Source organism: Sinocyclocheilus grahami, unplaced genomic scaffold (assembly GCF_001515645.1).
Source record: "Sinocyclocheilus grahami isolate Dianchi unplaced genomic scaffold, SAMN03320097.WGS_v1.1 scaffold2318.1, whole genome shotgun sequence".
In the NCBI taxonomy this organism is placed as follows: Eukaryota; Metazoa; Chordata; class Actinopteri; order Cypriniformes; family Cyprinidae; genus Sinocyclocheilus; species Sinocyclocheilus grahami.
In genome coordinates, this window is record NW_015507497.1 from 49,219 (window position 1) to 66,481 (window position 17,263).

A 17,263-nucleotide genomic window follows, 5' to 3' on the forward strand; every position below is an offset into this window, starting at 1 on the left:
TTTTGCCATTGACTTCTATGGGGATCCGTCATTGAGATATCAACTATTCAGTTTTGACTAGTATGTATTCCACTAGTGACTAGTACTCAATTTGTATGCACTAGTAGTTGTTCATTAGGTACTATACATATTTTATAGATACTAGTACCTATTAAATAGACACTAGTACTTATTCATCAGGTACTAGTACTTATTATTAGATACTAGTACTTGTCCATTAGATACTAGTACTTATTTTTTAGATGTTAGTACCTATTAAATAGATACTAGTACTTATTCAATAGATACTAGTACACATTTATTAGATACTAGTACTTATTCGAAATGTTACTAGTATAATTTTTTATTTTACTAGTACATTTTTTAATTGAACTCTACTGTAGCCATTTGGACTAGTCATAACATAAGACAAGTAAAAAAGCACATCTGACTAGTAAGATAAGAATTGTTACTAGTAGTAATTACAAAAGATACTAGTGTCTAATAAATAAGTACTAGTACCTAATGAATAACTTCTAGTATCTATTAAATAGGTACTAGTATCTAATGGATAAGTACCAGTATCTAAAAAATAAGTACTAGTATCTAATGAATGCTTACTAGTGACATTTAAATAGATACTAGTCACTATTGCTATAATTACTAGTCAGAAATTAAAAGATGATATCAAAAACAAAATAACTATGTCTCCTTGTTCATTTGGAGATATCTTCAACCTCATAAAGAACTAGTGAGAATGTATTTGGAGATATCTTCATTTAAACAGATCATTACATAAACATGAGTACCTCTCCACCGTCCAATCAGAGTCGACGTGGTAATGCAATACATTAATATGCAGAAATAATTTGATTGTGAAGTAAGGCTAACTGGCTTTGAACGTTAGCCTATCTTACTAATTGGTTTTCCATGAAAACACAAGGAAAGATTACAAACCTGTTTTCCAACAAAAGTATAATGATATGTTTTAGTTCAAATTCACTTCACAACAGCAATCGAGTCTTTGAAATAACTTATTATTGTAATCTGACATGGTTTCATTAAAAAGAATGAGGCAGAAATCATGCCAATTTATATCATTCTATACAGTGATAAAGGATATATCGATTAGCATTGCATTTTAAACTTTATTCTTATAAAAATATCAGAGATGAATGTTCTGTACAGTAGAATGTTCTGAATGGTCTGCAGCACCAGTGTGACCTGTACAGAGCTTTAATGTAAAAACATTCAGTGTCTGCAGCACCAGTGTGACCTGTACAAAGCTTTAATGTAAAAACATTCAGTGTCTGCAGCGCCAGTGTGACCTGTACAGAACATTAATGTAAAAACATTCAGTGTCTGCAGCGCCAGTGTGACCTGTACAGAACATTAATGTAAAAACATTCAGTGTCTGCAGCATCAGTGCTATATGCGAACAAAGTTAACATACAGCCCTGGTATGATATTGTTTTTACTGGAGGAAAAATAGGAAAATAACAGACAATAAAATTGGTGTCTTATCTCCATCCTGCCACTAGAGGTTATTCGATGACCATCAAACACATTAGGCTACTATGTTTATGAAATTACAATGTTTACAAAACTGACAAAAATATGTTTTCTATGTGCTTGTGTACAAATAATTGTTTCTTTTCTATGTCGTTTCCTCAAAAAAGTACATCCATCTTCTTCTTTCTGTTTCCTGTCTAATCTCTCTCCTATATGTGCCGGCTCATTAATATTCAACATACGATTACCATACCAGGCAGAAATGCACATTTAAAAAGTACTAGTATCTATTAAGATCAGGATATCTCTGGTCTAAAAAGTTACTAGTAACTAAAAATACTAGTTCTATTTTTTCTTAACAAGAAGAGTATAATTAAATACTAGTCACTATTGGAATAAGTACTAATATCTAATGATTAAGTACTAGTATCTAATGAATAAGTACTAGTAACTTTACAAAAGACACTAGTACCTAAAGAATAAACACTAGTACCTAAAGAATAAGCACAAGTAGCTAAAGAATAAGCACTAGTACCTAATGAATAAGTACTAGTACTTAATGGAAAAGATACTAGTATCTAAATAATAGATACTAGTACCATGAAAATAGATAGTAGTACGGCTTATAGATTAAATGTTAAAACGGCTTGCCATATATGTATTTAATCCCATTCTATTAACCAATGTGTTTGCTTCTGACCTTCGATGATTCAGTTCAACAATACTAATAAGCAAAAATTACTCTAGGCAAACATTTGTGTGTCTTTTTTTATTGTTGAAGTGTGTTGAAATTTCTTCTTCTTAATTCTACAGTACGGACGTAAATTTACTTTCCCTTCAGCCTGAGGCTTATTCATTTCACTTTTGGTGTGAAAAGGCTTTTATATTTGCCAAAAATATAACTTTTTTATTTTAAAAACAAACAAGCAAGCCCTGTCCAGATTTGAAAAGTAACGCAAAAGCAACGTAACGCATTACTTTCCATAAAAAGTAACTAAGTAACGTAACTAGTTACTTTTTATTGGAGTAACGCAATATTGTAATGCATTACTTTTAAAAGTAACTTTCCCCAAAACTGATTTTGGATTCAGAACCACGATTTCATATAATAATAAAATTTGTATTATTGTCATTTGTTGTTGAGGATGATCTCCGATCTGCGGCTGGCTTACAGTAGTTGGCCACTAGATGTCATCATAACGTCATAAGTGCATTCATTCCTGTGGGTAGTGGAAATGGACCATACTCAGGCCTGTATGCCTGAATATGCATAACGTAATTAGGAAATGATTGGTTGATAAGAATGTTATTACGTCTAGTATATCTGTTATCTAGTATATATGTTCATAAAATGGCAACGGCATATATTATGCACATCTCTAATTAAACTATGAATGTTTCCATGACATGTTTATCTTTGTTGAATAGCCTATTTGAATGACCCACTGAGAATGTTTTGCCACATGTTTGTACTTGAACAGAGCACATCACAAACCATGTACAAAATAACTTGCTAAATAAGAGACATTTCCAATAGCAGGCAACATAACAATTAGCCTACTGCATGCCTAAAGCATTACATTTTAACACAGTTCTTTCTAAACCCCTGCTGTTAAAGCAGTTCCTAAACAACAACCTTTATTTAACTTGGCCTAATCCAGCAACTCTAACACTGCGTGAAGCCGTTTTCTGTTTCCCAACCAGCAAAAACATCCCATTAAATGTGTCATACATCAGTCTGCTGGAACAGTGCTTAAGAATGTGGTAGCACCATTCTTTCTATAAATCCCTCAGTGTGCTCTATGCTATTAAGACATGGATAGAGATGTAAAGCTTTTGAGCAGATGTAAAAACATTATTTTTTCCATTTGCCATTTATTTATGGCTCCTTGCATGACACCCCTGTATAACAGAATAAAGCACCACTGTTTGTTGTTCATGCATCTGTGACGTCTTCTTACTCATCATCTAGTCATCACTCTAAACTGTCATCAGATATGACTCATAACCAAACCAAATGCAGTTTACACATGATGTTAGATCAAGATTCTGAGAGAACGTTGGAGGTCGTCGAGATCTTCTCCTAGCTAAAGAGCAGAATATCTGTTAAAAATATTGACTCTGGCGACATGTTAGGAAGTAGCTACTGCAGTGAATCTATCCCCTGTCCTGTATTTATTTGTTCTTGCTTATTTTAAGGCAAAAATTCCAGTAATGGAAAAGGGTTGTCGTTATTTCAGTCTTATTATGACTAGGGGTATATTTTCAGTATTTAAATTCAGCTTGTAACCACGGTCAGTTGAGGGATATTGTTTCAGAATATTATATAATTCAAATTCTGATAAAGCAACACCCATATTTTCAAATAATGACATCTTCATTTTCACAAGCTTTGATGGTAACATGATAATCATTAGCACATCAATCAACCAATTCACATTTTCCAAATTGATTTTGGGGGGAAATGTGTGTAATGTAATTTGATATGATAAAATTCAGTTGAAATATTTTAATATTCCCTTCCAGACGGTTGCTGGGCTCTTCCCATAAAGCTGTTAATGCATGTGGTTGTGTGTGTTGTCTGACATCTTTCCTGTGACTGTCAGATTTGCTTCCTCTCAAACGTCATTACTTGACCCTTGCTTAGAATGTGTTCTTATCAGAAACTAAAGGCTTTCCTGTTACGACTCGTGCAGTTTCACACATCTAGTTAGAATGCTTGGAACGTAGGTATCATTTCCTCCCCTCAAAAACAGTTTGTCAGATTCAGGTTCTTCTTCTTTGAGGGTGATTTATCTACATCGCTGCACATCTGGGCTGCAGCTGCGATTAATGTGTAAGAGGTCTGCTCAAATTATAAGGAAAAAAAGCTACCTGAAAGTTTAATGATTTACTTTGCATGCGGCGATTTTGATGGTGAACAAAGCAAGAACCGCAGAGAATATAAAAATGATAAGTCAGTCTGTACTGACAAGTTAATAATCTGTTACACGGCTCAGAATAGTCTGTTCTGATTGACTGATCAATCTGGACTGTCAGTGATTTTAGTGGTAGTGTTAATATATTATACAAGTAAAATTCTAAATTAATTTCAGCTAATATAAATATTTAATATTCACATATTTATTTATTTTGTGACTAGCCCTTTCCTGTAAAAGATGTTGCACTGTTAACTTACTTATTTGTTTCTGCTCTGTTGACATTACTCAGTTTGATTAAGTTCTTAATACTTTCTGTTATGTCCCTGTTACTTAAAGTCACCATGAAATCAAAATGGAAAATTCTTATTTTTTTAATGGAATACTGTAGTGTTTATTATAAATAATTTATCCGTGCACTTCATTATTTTTTTTTAATTCATGTGCCCTCATAATCTTTAATCAAAAACGTTAACCTCATCTCCCCCTCAGAACGACTCATCTTCTCTTCCGGTCACGAGCTATGGCGCAAGGGTGGAGCTAGTGAAGTGAGGGGTAAACGCTGGGATAAATGACAGGGGGAAAACAGTGTTGCCAATTTAGTTACTTTGTAACTAGATTTAGCGACTTCCCCGCCCCTTTTGAGACTTTTTTCAAAGTTTAGGGACAAATATAGCAACTTCTTGGTCAAACCTTATCTACTTAAGGGATCTCTGTTGTAAGTCTATGGACTGAAGGGAGGCAAGCCTCCGCTGTAACTTTACCTGCGGGTGTCGCTGTTGGACAGTGTTACTTTATAAAAACTAGTCACTTTTATACTTTTAATGCCATATTTAGTAATATTTGCTATTTATGTTTGAAATATAGATTATTTTGTCATCCAATTTTTACATTTTTGGAGGAGACACTGCCTCACTTGCCAGAGGTAACACCTCTGTTCAGTATATTACCAAAGACTGAAGATTATATCATAGTGATAGATCCTTCCTGTGTGTAATTTATTTACGTCTACGTTGAGGACACTTCATAAAACCCACAGAGGATGAGACCTAACACCTTCACAAGTGACGCATTCAAACTGTGAAGCTCTCTAACGGTCATCTGACAGACGGATGCTTCTTCTTGGTTTTATGGCGAGTTGCAATCTTTGAGCATATCACCACAAGGACCGGTGCTAAGCCAAAGTTAAGCATTATAAACATATTTTTATTCGGCGTTTTGTCAGTTCAAAGTTAGATTTCACTTTAGATTTATATTGTTCTGTGTTATGAAGTTTCCAAATTCCCCTCTTTGTAATTTTATATATTCCTGTTGGTTAATTTGCACGTGAGGTGGCCAGTTACAACCTGAGGTAAATTTTTGTTGCTTGATACCTTTTAGTTGTTTGAATTTTTTACTAAAACACATAACTTCACAATAATATATGTAATATTTTCAAAACTTTATCTGGTGTGAAGTGTTTGTTCTTGTAGTAAAATAGACTTTGTTGTGGATCCTGGACGCTGAGCCTGTGAAATTAGTCTAGAACTTTGAAACGATTCACTAAATATTAAATATCAGTCTGTCTGATCATATATTCACCACAGAGGCCAAAATGAGTGTGAAGCTACATTTATATTAATAATAATCATGATCCATCCACCATTTTTGGAACAGTCTGCAAACCTTTGAGCGCATTGACTGTGTGCATCTACAACAGCAAGTTATACGCGTGTATATTTTTGAATATTCATTGATTATTATGGTGAATGACGTCAAGTTGACCGTTCCAAGATGGCGGATGCGTCAACGTATTTGGAGCGGTCTAATAGGGAATCTATACATTTCTATGGTTGTGACAACCTGTACAGAAGTCATTTCCAGTTCCACCTGCCACACCAGACTCTGCTGTATATGGATGCCTGTCCTCTAGCATTTTTTGTTTTCTTTTCATTATTGTGCATGCAGATATTATTTAGGCAAGTTATGTAAACACTTGACTATTACATGAATAAAGAATGTACCATCTTTAAGAATTTTAATTGGAGTTAATTTGTTAATTGCTTTTGAAAAAATAAAAATGAATTAGAAGTTTTTCACCCCAATTTATCTCCGTGAACATACTGTATGGACCCAACTACACTAAACTGTTTTTGTTGTTGTTGTTAATTGTTATGCACTGTATGATGAGTGAAGTTTCTTTTGTTTCCTTGATTTTAATACAAACACGCTGAGTCTGAGTTGATTTGCATGAGTTTTAATTTAATGCAGCCTAAGAGCGTTTTTGTGGTCCAGAAGCAGTGTAAATTATGTCTAAATGAGACTGCAGATGATACTATAAGATGTTGAAAATACGTCAACAATTACTACATCTGAACTAAATTTTAACCTTCTTGAGTGAGGTCCTGTGGATGTCAATATTGGACGTTCAGAAGACATAAGATATTATAACTTTGATTCTGGGTTCTCTTTTGGATGTACTTTTGCTTATTGGGTATTTTGTGATAAAGACCAACTGGATAGTACATTAGGTCACACACTGACTGAATGTTTACAAAATATACGAGGGTGGGATGGGATTGGGAAATGTGAGTTAGCTAGTTAGCCAGTTTGTGTTAATGGCTCTCATATAATTTCAGGCATATGCTGAGAGCACATTCAAGCAGAAGTGTCAGCGTGGGACTATTTAATGGATATTTTGCAATCTTCTTCCGTGTGGTCAAACCGTGGTAATTTACTTTGACAGCCTTGCAATATTTAAAGAAAAGGTGGTGTAATTGTAATGTTTGAAGTGTCCAGTGAAGTTATTCCCAAAATGGCCATGTCTCATTTTGAAGGGGTTCAATAACAATAGCAATATCAAATACACCCGATGTACTTGTTACATCGCATGAAGAATGGCATCTTCACTAATATCAGTCTGTCTCATTCTTATTCCAAGGTCACCGTAGCCACCCAGACTCAGTCTGTATCCAGATCAGATGGTGGATCAGCACCTAGTGAGACCTGGAGATGAACCCTAGAGTTAGATCCCCTGCAAAGACCTCGTCAACTAGATGGCCATCGTGACAACACCTCAGCAAAGACCACGAAAAACCACATCATGCTGGTTTCATCTGGCCAGAGGAGAACTGGCCTTTTGACTGAGCCTAGTTTCTCCCAAGGTTTTTTCTCCATTCTTTTCAATGGAGTTTTGGTTCCTTGCCACTGTTGCCTTTGGATTGCTTAGTTGAGATCACTTATTATTTGGGAATATTATCAACTTGATTGCACAGATACTGAACTGAGATGACATTAGTGAATCAACAATGAACTGACTTTAAATTAAAAAATTGACTGTTTATTATTGTCCACTTTTTAAAACTGCTTTACATCAGAGCTGAATTTTGTTTGCATTATCAACACACTATTCCTGTTTAACAATGTAATCTGTATTGTATGAAGCACTATATATAAATAAGGGTGAGTTGAATTCTTCATAGAAATGTTTTTGTGCAGTCTATTTTGAACAATTTTGTATTTTAAAGAATTGTATTAGTAGCCTACAATTTTTAACTTTGAAGAAATTGATAAAATAAGATCAAATCAGTCACAAGTTAATTGTAATTACACGTATGTGGTTACTTCATTTTTTCAAGGCAACGGGTTTCCTCAATTTAACTAAGTAGACAGAACTTAGACTTAATGGTTTAAAATTAAGTAGATTTAGACTTTTAAGTAATTGCAATTTAATACATTTAAGTTAGTCCAACTTAAAATAAAAAGTGAACACAACACATTTTCAAACTGTTATTTGTCAGTGTAACTCAGAATTGTCAAGTTCACAACTTATTTCTTTCATTATGCATGCAGTTTACTTAATAATTTAAGGCAACGGGTTTCCTCTTTTTTTTTTAAGTAAAGTCAACTGATCACTTTGTTTTTATGTTACGTGATGTTTTAGCAACATTGGCTGGCTATAGATTATCCATATTAGAAGTTTTTATTTGCAAACATTTTTAGGTCTCAGCGTCAGGTTAGATTTAAGATTCATATGAAAGGAAATGTACTATTGACAAGGAATACAAAGAAAAAACATTTCCAATTTTCAAATGATTAGCTATGACTCCAGCTGATTAACTATGACACATATTGCAGTTAGGGCCAAATTTTTCAAACCTTAAAGGCACACCAAAAAACTTTTTAACATTAAGATAATAAGGAATTGTCTGGCGAAGCCTAAGAAATGTTAGAATTATGTTCAGTTTGTCTGGTCAAACATGTCAATTCATCAAGTAATTCTTATTTATTACAGGGTGTGCGTTAACTGAGGATCTAGGAAGAAAGGAAATTGGAAAGGTCCTAAGCCAAAGCCCTGAAGATCACATGTGCAGCGCACAGGAATTGATGTGAATGAAGGAGTAAACCCAAAGTTCCAATACCAAAATGAGGTTTACAGACCACGGAATATATTTCTTTAATTAAACCAATAACACTACACTGAGAGAGGTTTCCTGTTAGGGCTGATGTACATTCATTCTAGAATTACCATGACTGAACTGCACTGTCATTTAGTATTCAGGGTTTTATTCTGTTGTACCAAAGCAGGTGTTAAATGAAAGCACTCCTGCACATTGCTGGTTTAGTGTATGAATCAGAGCCTGCCTTTCCAGTATTCTGTATTCCTGTTAACATAAGTCAGTTCCTTGGCACAGAGCAAGGGAAGTTCAATGCGTGTACTTTACTCTAGGCGAAAACTTTTCCATGAGACATTATTGGACTAGTTTTTAACCACAACTGGCTGAATTTTAGACATGAAAGAAGGAGCTTTTGTCCCACATCTGCTTTTCTTGCTCTGTTAATCTCTAAATATTTAAACAATATTTTTGTGGATCATCCTTCCAGAACAAATTTAAACATTCCTGAAACCCTATAACATGTTTCCACTGGACTTTGATGAATGTTTATTTAATACCATTTATAGCATAATAATATTTAGATTACTCTGTCCTCCACTCTTAAACTGAATTAAAAATCATTCAAAAATAAGACAATATTTTTCATTCTGAATACTATTACTGTGTTTTGCCTAAAGATATACTTTTTGTGGGAAGTTTTGTTGTCTGTGAGAACCCTTTATTAAACTGGGGTTTTCCCAGTATAAACAGAATGTAATGGAGAATTAATGCTTAATTAAAGTGTCAATGTTCTGTACAAATGTAAGATTGTCATCTTAAGTGTGTTGGCTGTAACGCTAGCTTATAATTGAAAGCCTGTTTTATGTATTCAGAGCCTGGGAATACTTACTGTAAGTGATTCGCATGAGGGAAAATCCTTTTGCTTCTTCATATGCATATTATCAATTTTAATCAAAGTTGCATGTTTTAAAAACCAGCAGTGCTATTATTGGAGGCAGTCATCACCAATATAGCATTAATGGGGAACTTGAAAGAAAAAAGAATTACATTATATTACAATAATGTTTGATTACTGAAACGTCATGGTTTTCACATGGTACAGATTTTCACTGTAAAATCCAATAGTTTACCTTACTTACATTTAATTAGTTATCTTTACTTAGTTGTTATACTTACTAGGTTTTATTAAGTTACAGCTACTTTCAAGGCAAATAAAACAATTTACTTACTGTATTGAGTGACACTTACTTAAAATATTCAAGTAGCCACAAAGGAACAAATGACATTAATAAACCAGTGAGAGGCAGCAGTGCACTAATATGTTGCTAATGAGCAACATAACAACAGAAGAAGAAGAAAAGAAAAAGAGTCTTAATAGACTTTTCACCCATTTCCTCCATGTCTGCAGTTATCTTTCACTAGTTGCATTCACTCGTTCCCAAAGTCATCTTGAATGTTGAATTTTCACTGCAACTGAAATATTTGAGAGAACATCACATAAGCTAACTTCATAAATTGATGTTGATTTTCCTAAAATGTGTTTTTTTAACTCAGCATTATAGTGATTAGCGTTCCCTTTGGTTGGGTGGGCACTTGAAACTTCAATTATGTTTCTGTAATTCTTTTTCTGTTAAAGCAGTAAAGTATCATGACGTCAGAGCTATTTGATTTCAAGGGAAGAAAAGTAATAATCAAGTTGCATTTATAAGGTGTTCTATCTTCTAATTAAAGCATTAGAGTATTTTAATGTGTAAATGCATATTAACGAGCTTTTTCAAGTTTCGTTTTCTTAAGTAACTTGAGATGCTTTTAGTTAGATTTATATAATCCTTAAATAAAGTGTGGTAATGTGCTAAAGTCACACACAGACTTAAACATTCAGCACGTGAATCACAACAATGATAACAATTCAATTGCATTTATTTTCATGAATTGTAACAATAACCATTTTATTTGCTCTTTTTGTTGCGCTACTACTGACAAAAGACAGCAAATAAAATTGTCAAATAAAATCAACAACTAAAACAAAGCAACTGCATAATTTATTCATGCCACAATGCACTCTGGGAGTCAGTGAGTAGCTATACTAATTCATGAGTAAACCTAAATAAAAAGGATCAAGCACCCCCTACTGTTCTTTTTTAGTTACTAGAACTCTTGTGTAAGTTAACTATACTAACTAAGCTTTTGTCAGTACAACATACTATTCCTATTTCACTTTACTTAGTTTTTGCAAGGCAATCGGTTTGCATGCTTTTTTTTAAGTAAGCCCAACTAATTCGATTTTACAAAGCAGATTTTACCCAAACTCTGATTGCTCTGTTGCATGCATTACATAACACTTCTTCCTGTATGCTGTCTTAGGTGTGCTGTCAGCAGTGTGGCGGCCCATGTCAGTGCCAAAGCTCTGTACCAGCCTGCCCAGAAGGTGTTCCTCTCATTCTCGATGGGTGCCAGTGCTGTCAGGTGTGTGCAAAGCAGCAGGGTGAGGCCTGCAGTGAGCTGTATCCGTGTGACAGTGCATTTTGCACCTTTAATTAGTCATTTTTTATGTTGGTTTGAGCATTTGATTAATCCTTTAAGATCAATTATGCCATGGGTTGTACTGGATTTATAATGAAATACTACATAAATTTATTTATAATAATATAATATATAAAATATATATTATATATAGTTTATACTACAGTACCTCAAATGAGAAAATATCATTTTGACAGGGTTGTACTGGATTGATAATGAAAATATATTTTCATTATCAGATTTAAAAATAGCTGCTAAAATGATAAATCAAAATCTCAAATGCAATTTCATTTCCTCACAAATTATTTATAATATAATATAATATATAAATTGTACTTGTTTTACAAAGACAATTTTTTTTTTTACAGTGGGGGCAAATAAAATACAAAGCCAACCTCCACAGCAATCCTTCATAAAAACACCACAACATTTAGACCGGCATTATATATATTGTCAGTGTAATCTTCTGAACCTTTGTTTTTAGGTCAGAAGGAGCTGGGCTGTGAGCATAATGGAGTCTCCTATCAGGAAGGCCAGGTATTTCAGCCCTCGTGTGCTCTTCAGTGTCACTGTTCGGGTGGAGGGGTGACCTGTGTGCCCCGGTGCAGTGAGGATGTTCTCTTGCCCACCCCAGACTGCCCTCATCCTCGAAGGGTTCAACAACCAGGAAAATGCTGTAAAGATTGGGTGTGTGAAAATATGGACAACACGGTGCTTCAGGACGCTCACATAGGTACTTTATTACCCGTCTTAAAGGGGTCATATGATGCGATTTAAATTTTTCCTTTCTCTTTGGAGTGTTACAAGCTCTTGGTGCATAAAGAAGATCTGTAAAGTTGCAAAGACTAAAGTCTCAAATCCAAAGAGATATTCTTTATAAAAGTTAAGAGTCAGCCACGCCAAATACACAAAATAATGTTCTTTTTAGCAGCATCATATGACCCCTTTAATGTCCAGAAAACAATTTTTTTCACGAGCTGGAATGTAAACCGTCTCTCTTTCTTTTGGGATTTTGCATAAATCTTTTTACATGTTTCTTATTCAAATCCCTATCTGAGAACTCTCAATTACATTCCCGTTTGAGGTTGTCATTGTGGGATTTTGACCATTTTAATTGAAAATGTCTTGCCAAGATGGAACCCAAAAGCACAAATTCTAACTTCTTCCCAAAACCAACTTTCCATGATTCATAACAGGACTCATGTCTGTGTAGCACAACAATGAAACTCCAAAAAGCCAGAGAGCATGGAACACAGGACAGGAGGGTGTTCATCCAAGTTAAATCAGCTGGAATGGTACATTTTGTTCCAAGTGTGTTTACAGTGGAGATGTTAACAGGTCCATGTGCATAAAACACTGCCAATGAATGCCTGATTATCATCTCATAAGGATGGAGGTATTTAGTATTGCTTCCTTGGGATTCTCAAATTATAACAATGATTGTCAGATGGTACGAGCTGATTACGAATTTATGCAGCTCTATAAGTTTTAATGAGACAGAATTAAAGGCATAGTTCACCCAAAAATGAAAATGCTGTCATTAATTACTCACTCTCATGTCGTTCCAAACCTTTAGGACCTTCATTCATCTTCGAAACACAAATTAAGATATTTTTGATATTAAGATTATTAAAGATATTTCATTTTTTTGGGTGAACCATCTCTTTAATATTTAAACTTAAACTTAACATGAAATCAACACTGATACTATATACTGTCATTTCTAAATGCATATTGCATGACTTATTGTGTACAATACTGTGCGTGTTATTTTAACCCTTTAAGTCCTTTTCCTAATTTGGCGTTCCCAGTCAAAAATGGCTGCCCTTAAAAAAAGCAATGTGTTCACTCAAAAACAGTGCATAAGCTGAAATCAATAAATCAGTTCCAAAAAAGAATTACAAAACCAGTGCGAAGTGAAAGAAAACATGTTGATAAAAAGATCGAATCCAATATTTGGTAATAATATAACACAAAAAGATGGAAAAAAGTGGAAACATACCCAAAAAGAACACAAATTCGCTACATTTTTAAATTGTGATACTCTTGAGAAAAGTCAGTTTTTTTGTCCAATGTGATAACATTACATAGAATTTTGGGGAAAATTATTAAGAAATATTTTTGAAATGTAATGAAATACACCTGGCTATGTATGAAACATGAGTTCATTGGGTCTGTAATAGTCAGTATGTGGCAATTACAAAGTACCCTGTTTCTTTTTGAAACACGTGTAAGTGTTGTGTAAGTTTAATTGAACTGTGCAAGTCTAATTAAATTGTTTTTGGGATGGCAGCTTCAGGAAGGGATCAGACAATGCCTGGAGACTCTGCATACCAAACCAGACCCGGTTCAAACTGCATAGACCAGAGCTCAGAGTGGAGCGCCTGCTCACATACCTGCGGGCCTGGAATATCCACACGGGTGTCCAATCAAAACCCGGCCTGTCGCCTGGAGATGCAGATGCGCTTGTGCATGATCCGACCCTGTCAGCCTTTTCTCCAGAGAAACCCACAGGTGAGTCTCTGATCTACCATAGGATGCTTTGGTTTTGACCAGTCAAACCATTCTCTAACCAACCCTGCTTCTATATTTCAGTGGTCAAGGAGGAAATGTCAACCCAGCTACAGGTCAGCAAACCCAGTGCGGCTTTTCCACCAGGGCTGCTATAGTACGCAGTTCTACAGGCCCCGTTATTGCGGCTCATGTAAAGACAACCGTTGTTGCACTCCTTACCACACACGCATGGCACTGGTCACTTTCCGCTGCCCTGGAGGAAGACTGCTCAAACATGCTGTCATGACCATCAACTCCTGCATCTGTCATTACAACTGCCCCTATTCATCCGGAAGGGCATATAGAGGGACACCCTTCTGGGGTTAGAAACTGACTCTCTTATAGACTGACTTTCGATCTAGTAGCTTCATATTGGATGCTCTGAGTTTAAAATGTCTTATTGCGTGTTAGTTACAACGAGCCAACTCAAGATTTGATGTTTAATTTCACTGAAAAAAAGAAAAAACATTAAAAAGAGCACTAAAGAATACATAAGCCATTTGAGATTTGACAGCAATGCTTTTTTCAGGACACTGTCTTAAGACGACAGGTGTCTGCTGGTATCTTTGGTGTAATTAAAATATTTTATGAGTTTAAGATCTGCCAGAATTTTTTTCTATTGGGTTTACACATTGGCAGCTGTTTTACTTTGAAAAAACTTTACACTTGAAAGATATCAAACAATTATGTAAGCGTTCAGTCTGCATCTTTGTCAGTTTTGCGCTTATCATTGGACAATTGTGGCTCTCAATGAATTCCAAAGCTATTAGCTCACAAAAGATGAAAATTATGTAAATGAGATCTAATGTTTTCTCCTCATCTAAGCAAAGAAACATCCTGTCTTAGACTGATTTGAAATTTACCTGAAATAACTTTGCACATGAATGCAGAAGAATTAGTTAGATGCTATGTGAAATTTAGACAATTATTTTTTTGAGTTAAATGTGGCATGTTCACCTGTATTTACTGCAGGCTTTTATTTGAAGACTGACACTAGCCGTACTTTAGTGCTTACCAATTTCATGCAAAAGGATTGATTGTGTATATATGTAAATACTTATGTATGTTTCTGTCATTAATACTAGAACCTTTAACATTTGTGTTCATTTGGAATATTTCAAGTTTATTGCACTGTAATTTGCCACCTCACATCTTTGCAGTCATTTGTCAGACCTTATGCAAACGTTTTTTAAAAAATCTCATCATACAAATCTCATAAATACTCAATAACATGTTTTTTTGTGATGTGTGCCTGTCTCATTTTCTTGGGGTCTAGTAGCTTTATTAACTTTTGACATTCACATATTATAAGGAAATTATTGTATCTAGCTAAATTTAGCATACATAAATGTAAATACGGGGAAATACGCATTTTATTTTTTATTTTTAAAGCGGAAGTTCAACAATAGGCCTACCTAAAACAATATTAAGTTAATGAAATCAAATCTAGTAGCTTGAGTCTCTCACTCTACAGCGATTCAGAAGTGTAAGGCTGCCCTCTCTTGTTTTTACGAGGAAAGGCAAGCAAGAATTAGATGCTCTGTTTTGCATTTGATAGAATTTGTTCCATTTTGCAAGGGATTAATGTACATGAATGAAAAAAATACAAAAGAAATAAAGAGGATATTCAGTGTAATGATAATAAGTGAGATTTTTTTATTACATGTACTCCGGGTATAACTATACAGTATAGTGATACATAATTACATATCATTTTATTATTAGCCTACTTTATAATTAAATTACTCAAAATATAAGTAAACAAATATAGGTCCTTTAGAATTCACAGACAAAATATATGATTATTTTATGTATAAATGTATAGGCTAATATATAAGTGCTGTTTCTCTATAATCTAAATTAGTTAAAGCTCAAAGTTCAGAGTTTTCTTTGGCATGTGCTGTGCCTTTCTCGGTGAAGGCATCAGTCAATGTGCTCACTTCCTGTGCCATATTTTCATGTGCGAGAATTCTCATGCATCTCCAACCTCCAACAAGAAAGTCTGATTGTCTTAATCAACGATGGAGTCCAATTCTACCTGTAAATTTGTCAGTTTTGATTTCACGCACACATTTTTGCCCACAGTCTACGTGACTGTTTTCATCCTTGGAGTTATTGGCAACTGTTTGGGGCTGAAATCTATGTATGATAACTGGAGGAAAATTGGTAATGTAAATATCTTTGTGTTCAATCTTTGCCTGGCGGACATTTTATATCTTTTAACCTTGCCCTATTTGGTGGTTTACTACGCGTCCAGCAGCAAATGGATATTTGGAGATGTTTTCTGCAAGATTTTAAGAGTGTGCTTCTGCATCAACCTGTACGGCAGCATTGGTTTCCTCACATGCATCAGCGTTTACAGGCATCTCGGCATCGTTCACACTTTGAGGGCTAAAGGCAGAATTACAGCGAGACACTCTGTGATGATTGCTTCGCTGGTGTGGTTTTTGGTTTTTCTTCAGTGCCTGCCTGATATGTTCTTTGACAAAACCAACAACAACGTAACATCATGTTTTGACACAACTTCGGACAAGTACATTAGGAAATACCTGAAGTACAGCATCGGAAGAACGGTTGTTGGATTTGGGATCCCGTTGTTAATAATGTTATGCTGCTACGGACATGTGGCGTTTACTCTGATGACAAAGAAAGACATCGATGTCATCTTGAAGCTGAGGTGTCTCAGACTGGTTGTCATCCTGACCCTGCTCTTCTCTATTTGTTTTATTCCTTATCACATTTTTAGAAATTTAAACCTGGCAACTCGAATCTTCAAACTGGACGGCACGTGTCTGAAATGGTATTCTAATGTGTACATCGCAAACCAAGTTGGTAATGGATTGGCCTGCATGAATAGTGCGATCAATCCACTGGTTTACCTCTTTAACAGTGATGAATTGCTGATGAAGTGTTTCGTAAAGTGCGGACGAGCCCGTCGCCAATCGGCTGCCGTCTCTCTTGTGGCAGACTGTCCCTTACAGAATTAAATTCTCGACAGCATGGCAATGAATTAGATATGAATATTCTTTGTTGTGTGATGACGTTTTCTCGCTTCGAGGACATGGATGTTCATCTTTATGAAAGTTGTGGTTATTTGGGGCCCAACTGCTATACATCTTGTGGCAGGATATAGGCTATGCTCTCATACCTTATTGTATTCTGAAAAACAGAAGGGAGTTTGTTCTTATTGTCTTTCAGCTTTCAACCATCAAGGTCATTATACTGGATAATCATAGCTAAATGTGGTGTATTTTTATGTGGCTTGCAATGCTTAGTTTTACACATTGAATGACTGAAAATAAATGTTTGCTTTTTATGTTTGCATACATACATTCATAACTTCACAGATTTTTGAGTTGGATAATGTACATTCATCAATATCACAGTAGTGCTCTAGTTTCT

At 34.9% G+C, this 17,263-nt stretch overlaps 2 protein-coding genes across 2 annotated transcripts; both read left to right on the forward strand.

Moving 5' to 3' along the window:
• The first annotated feature begins 9,867 nt into the window (after window positions 1-9,867).
• Window positions 9,868-14,334, forward strand: LOC107574719 (protein NOV-like). The gene is made up of 5 exons (XM_016261170.1): window positions 9,868-9,881; window positions 11,150-11,289; window positions 11,793-12,041; window positions 13,602-13,822; window positions 13,904-14,334. The coding sequence occupies exons 1-5, from the start codon at window positions 9,868-9,870 to the stop codon at window positions 14,186-14,188; spliced, it is 909 nt and encodes a 302-aa protein (XP_016116656.1). The 3' UTR covers window positions 14,189-14,334.
• A 1,508-nt stretch (window positions 14,335-15,842) lies between these two features.
• LOC107574723 (P2Y purinoceptor 1-like) lies at window positions 15,843-17,000 on the forward strand. Its single transcript, XM_016261173.1, has one exon. It carries the CDS (start codon window positions 15,883-15,885, stop codon window positions 16,846-16,848), a length of 966 nt encoding a protein of 321 aa, XP_016116659.1. The 5' UTR covers window positions 15,843-15,882; the 3' UTR covers window positions 16,849-17,000.
• Window positions 17,001-17,263: the final 263 nt, after the last annotated feature.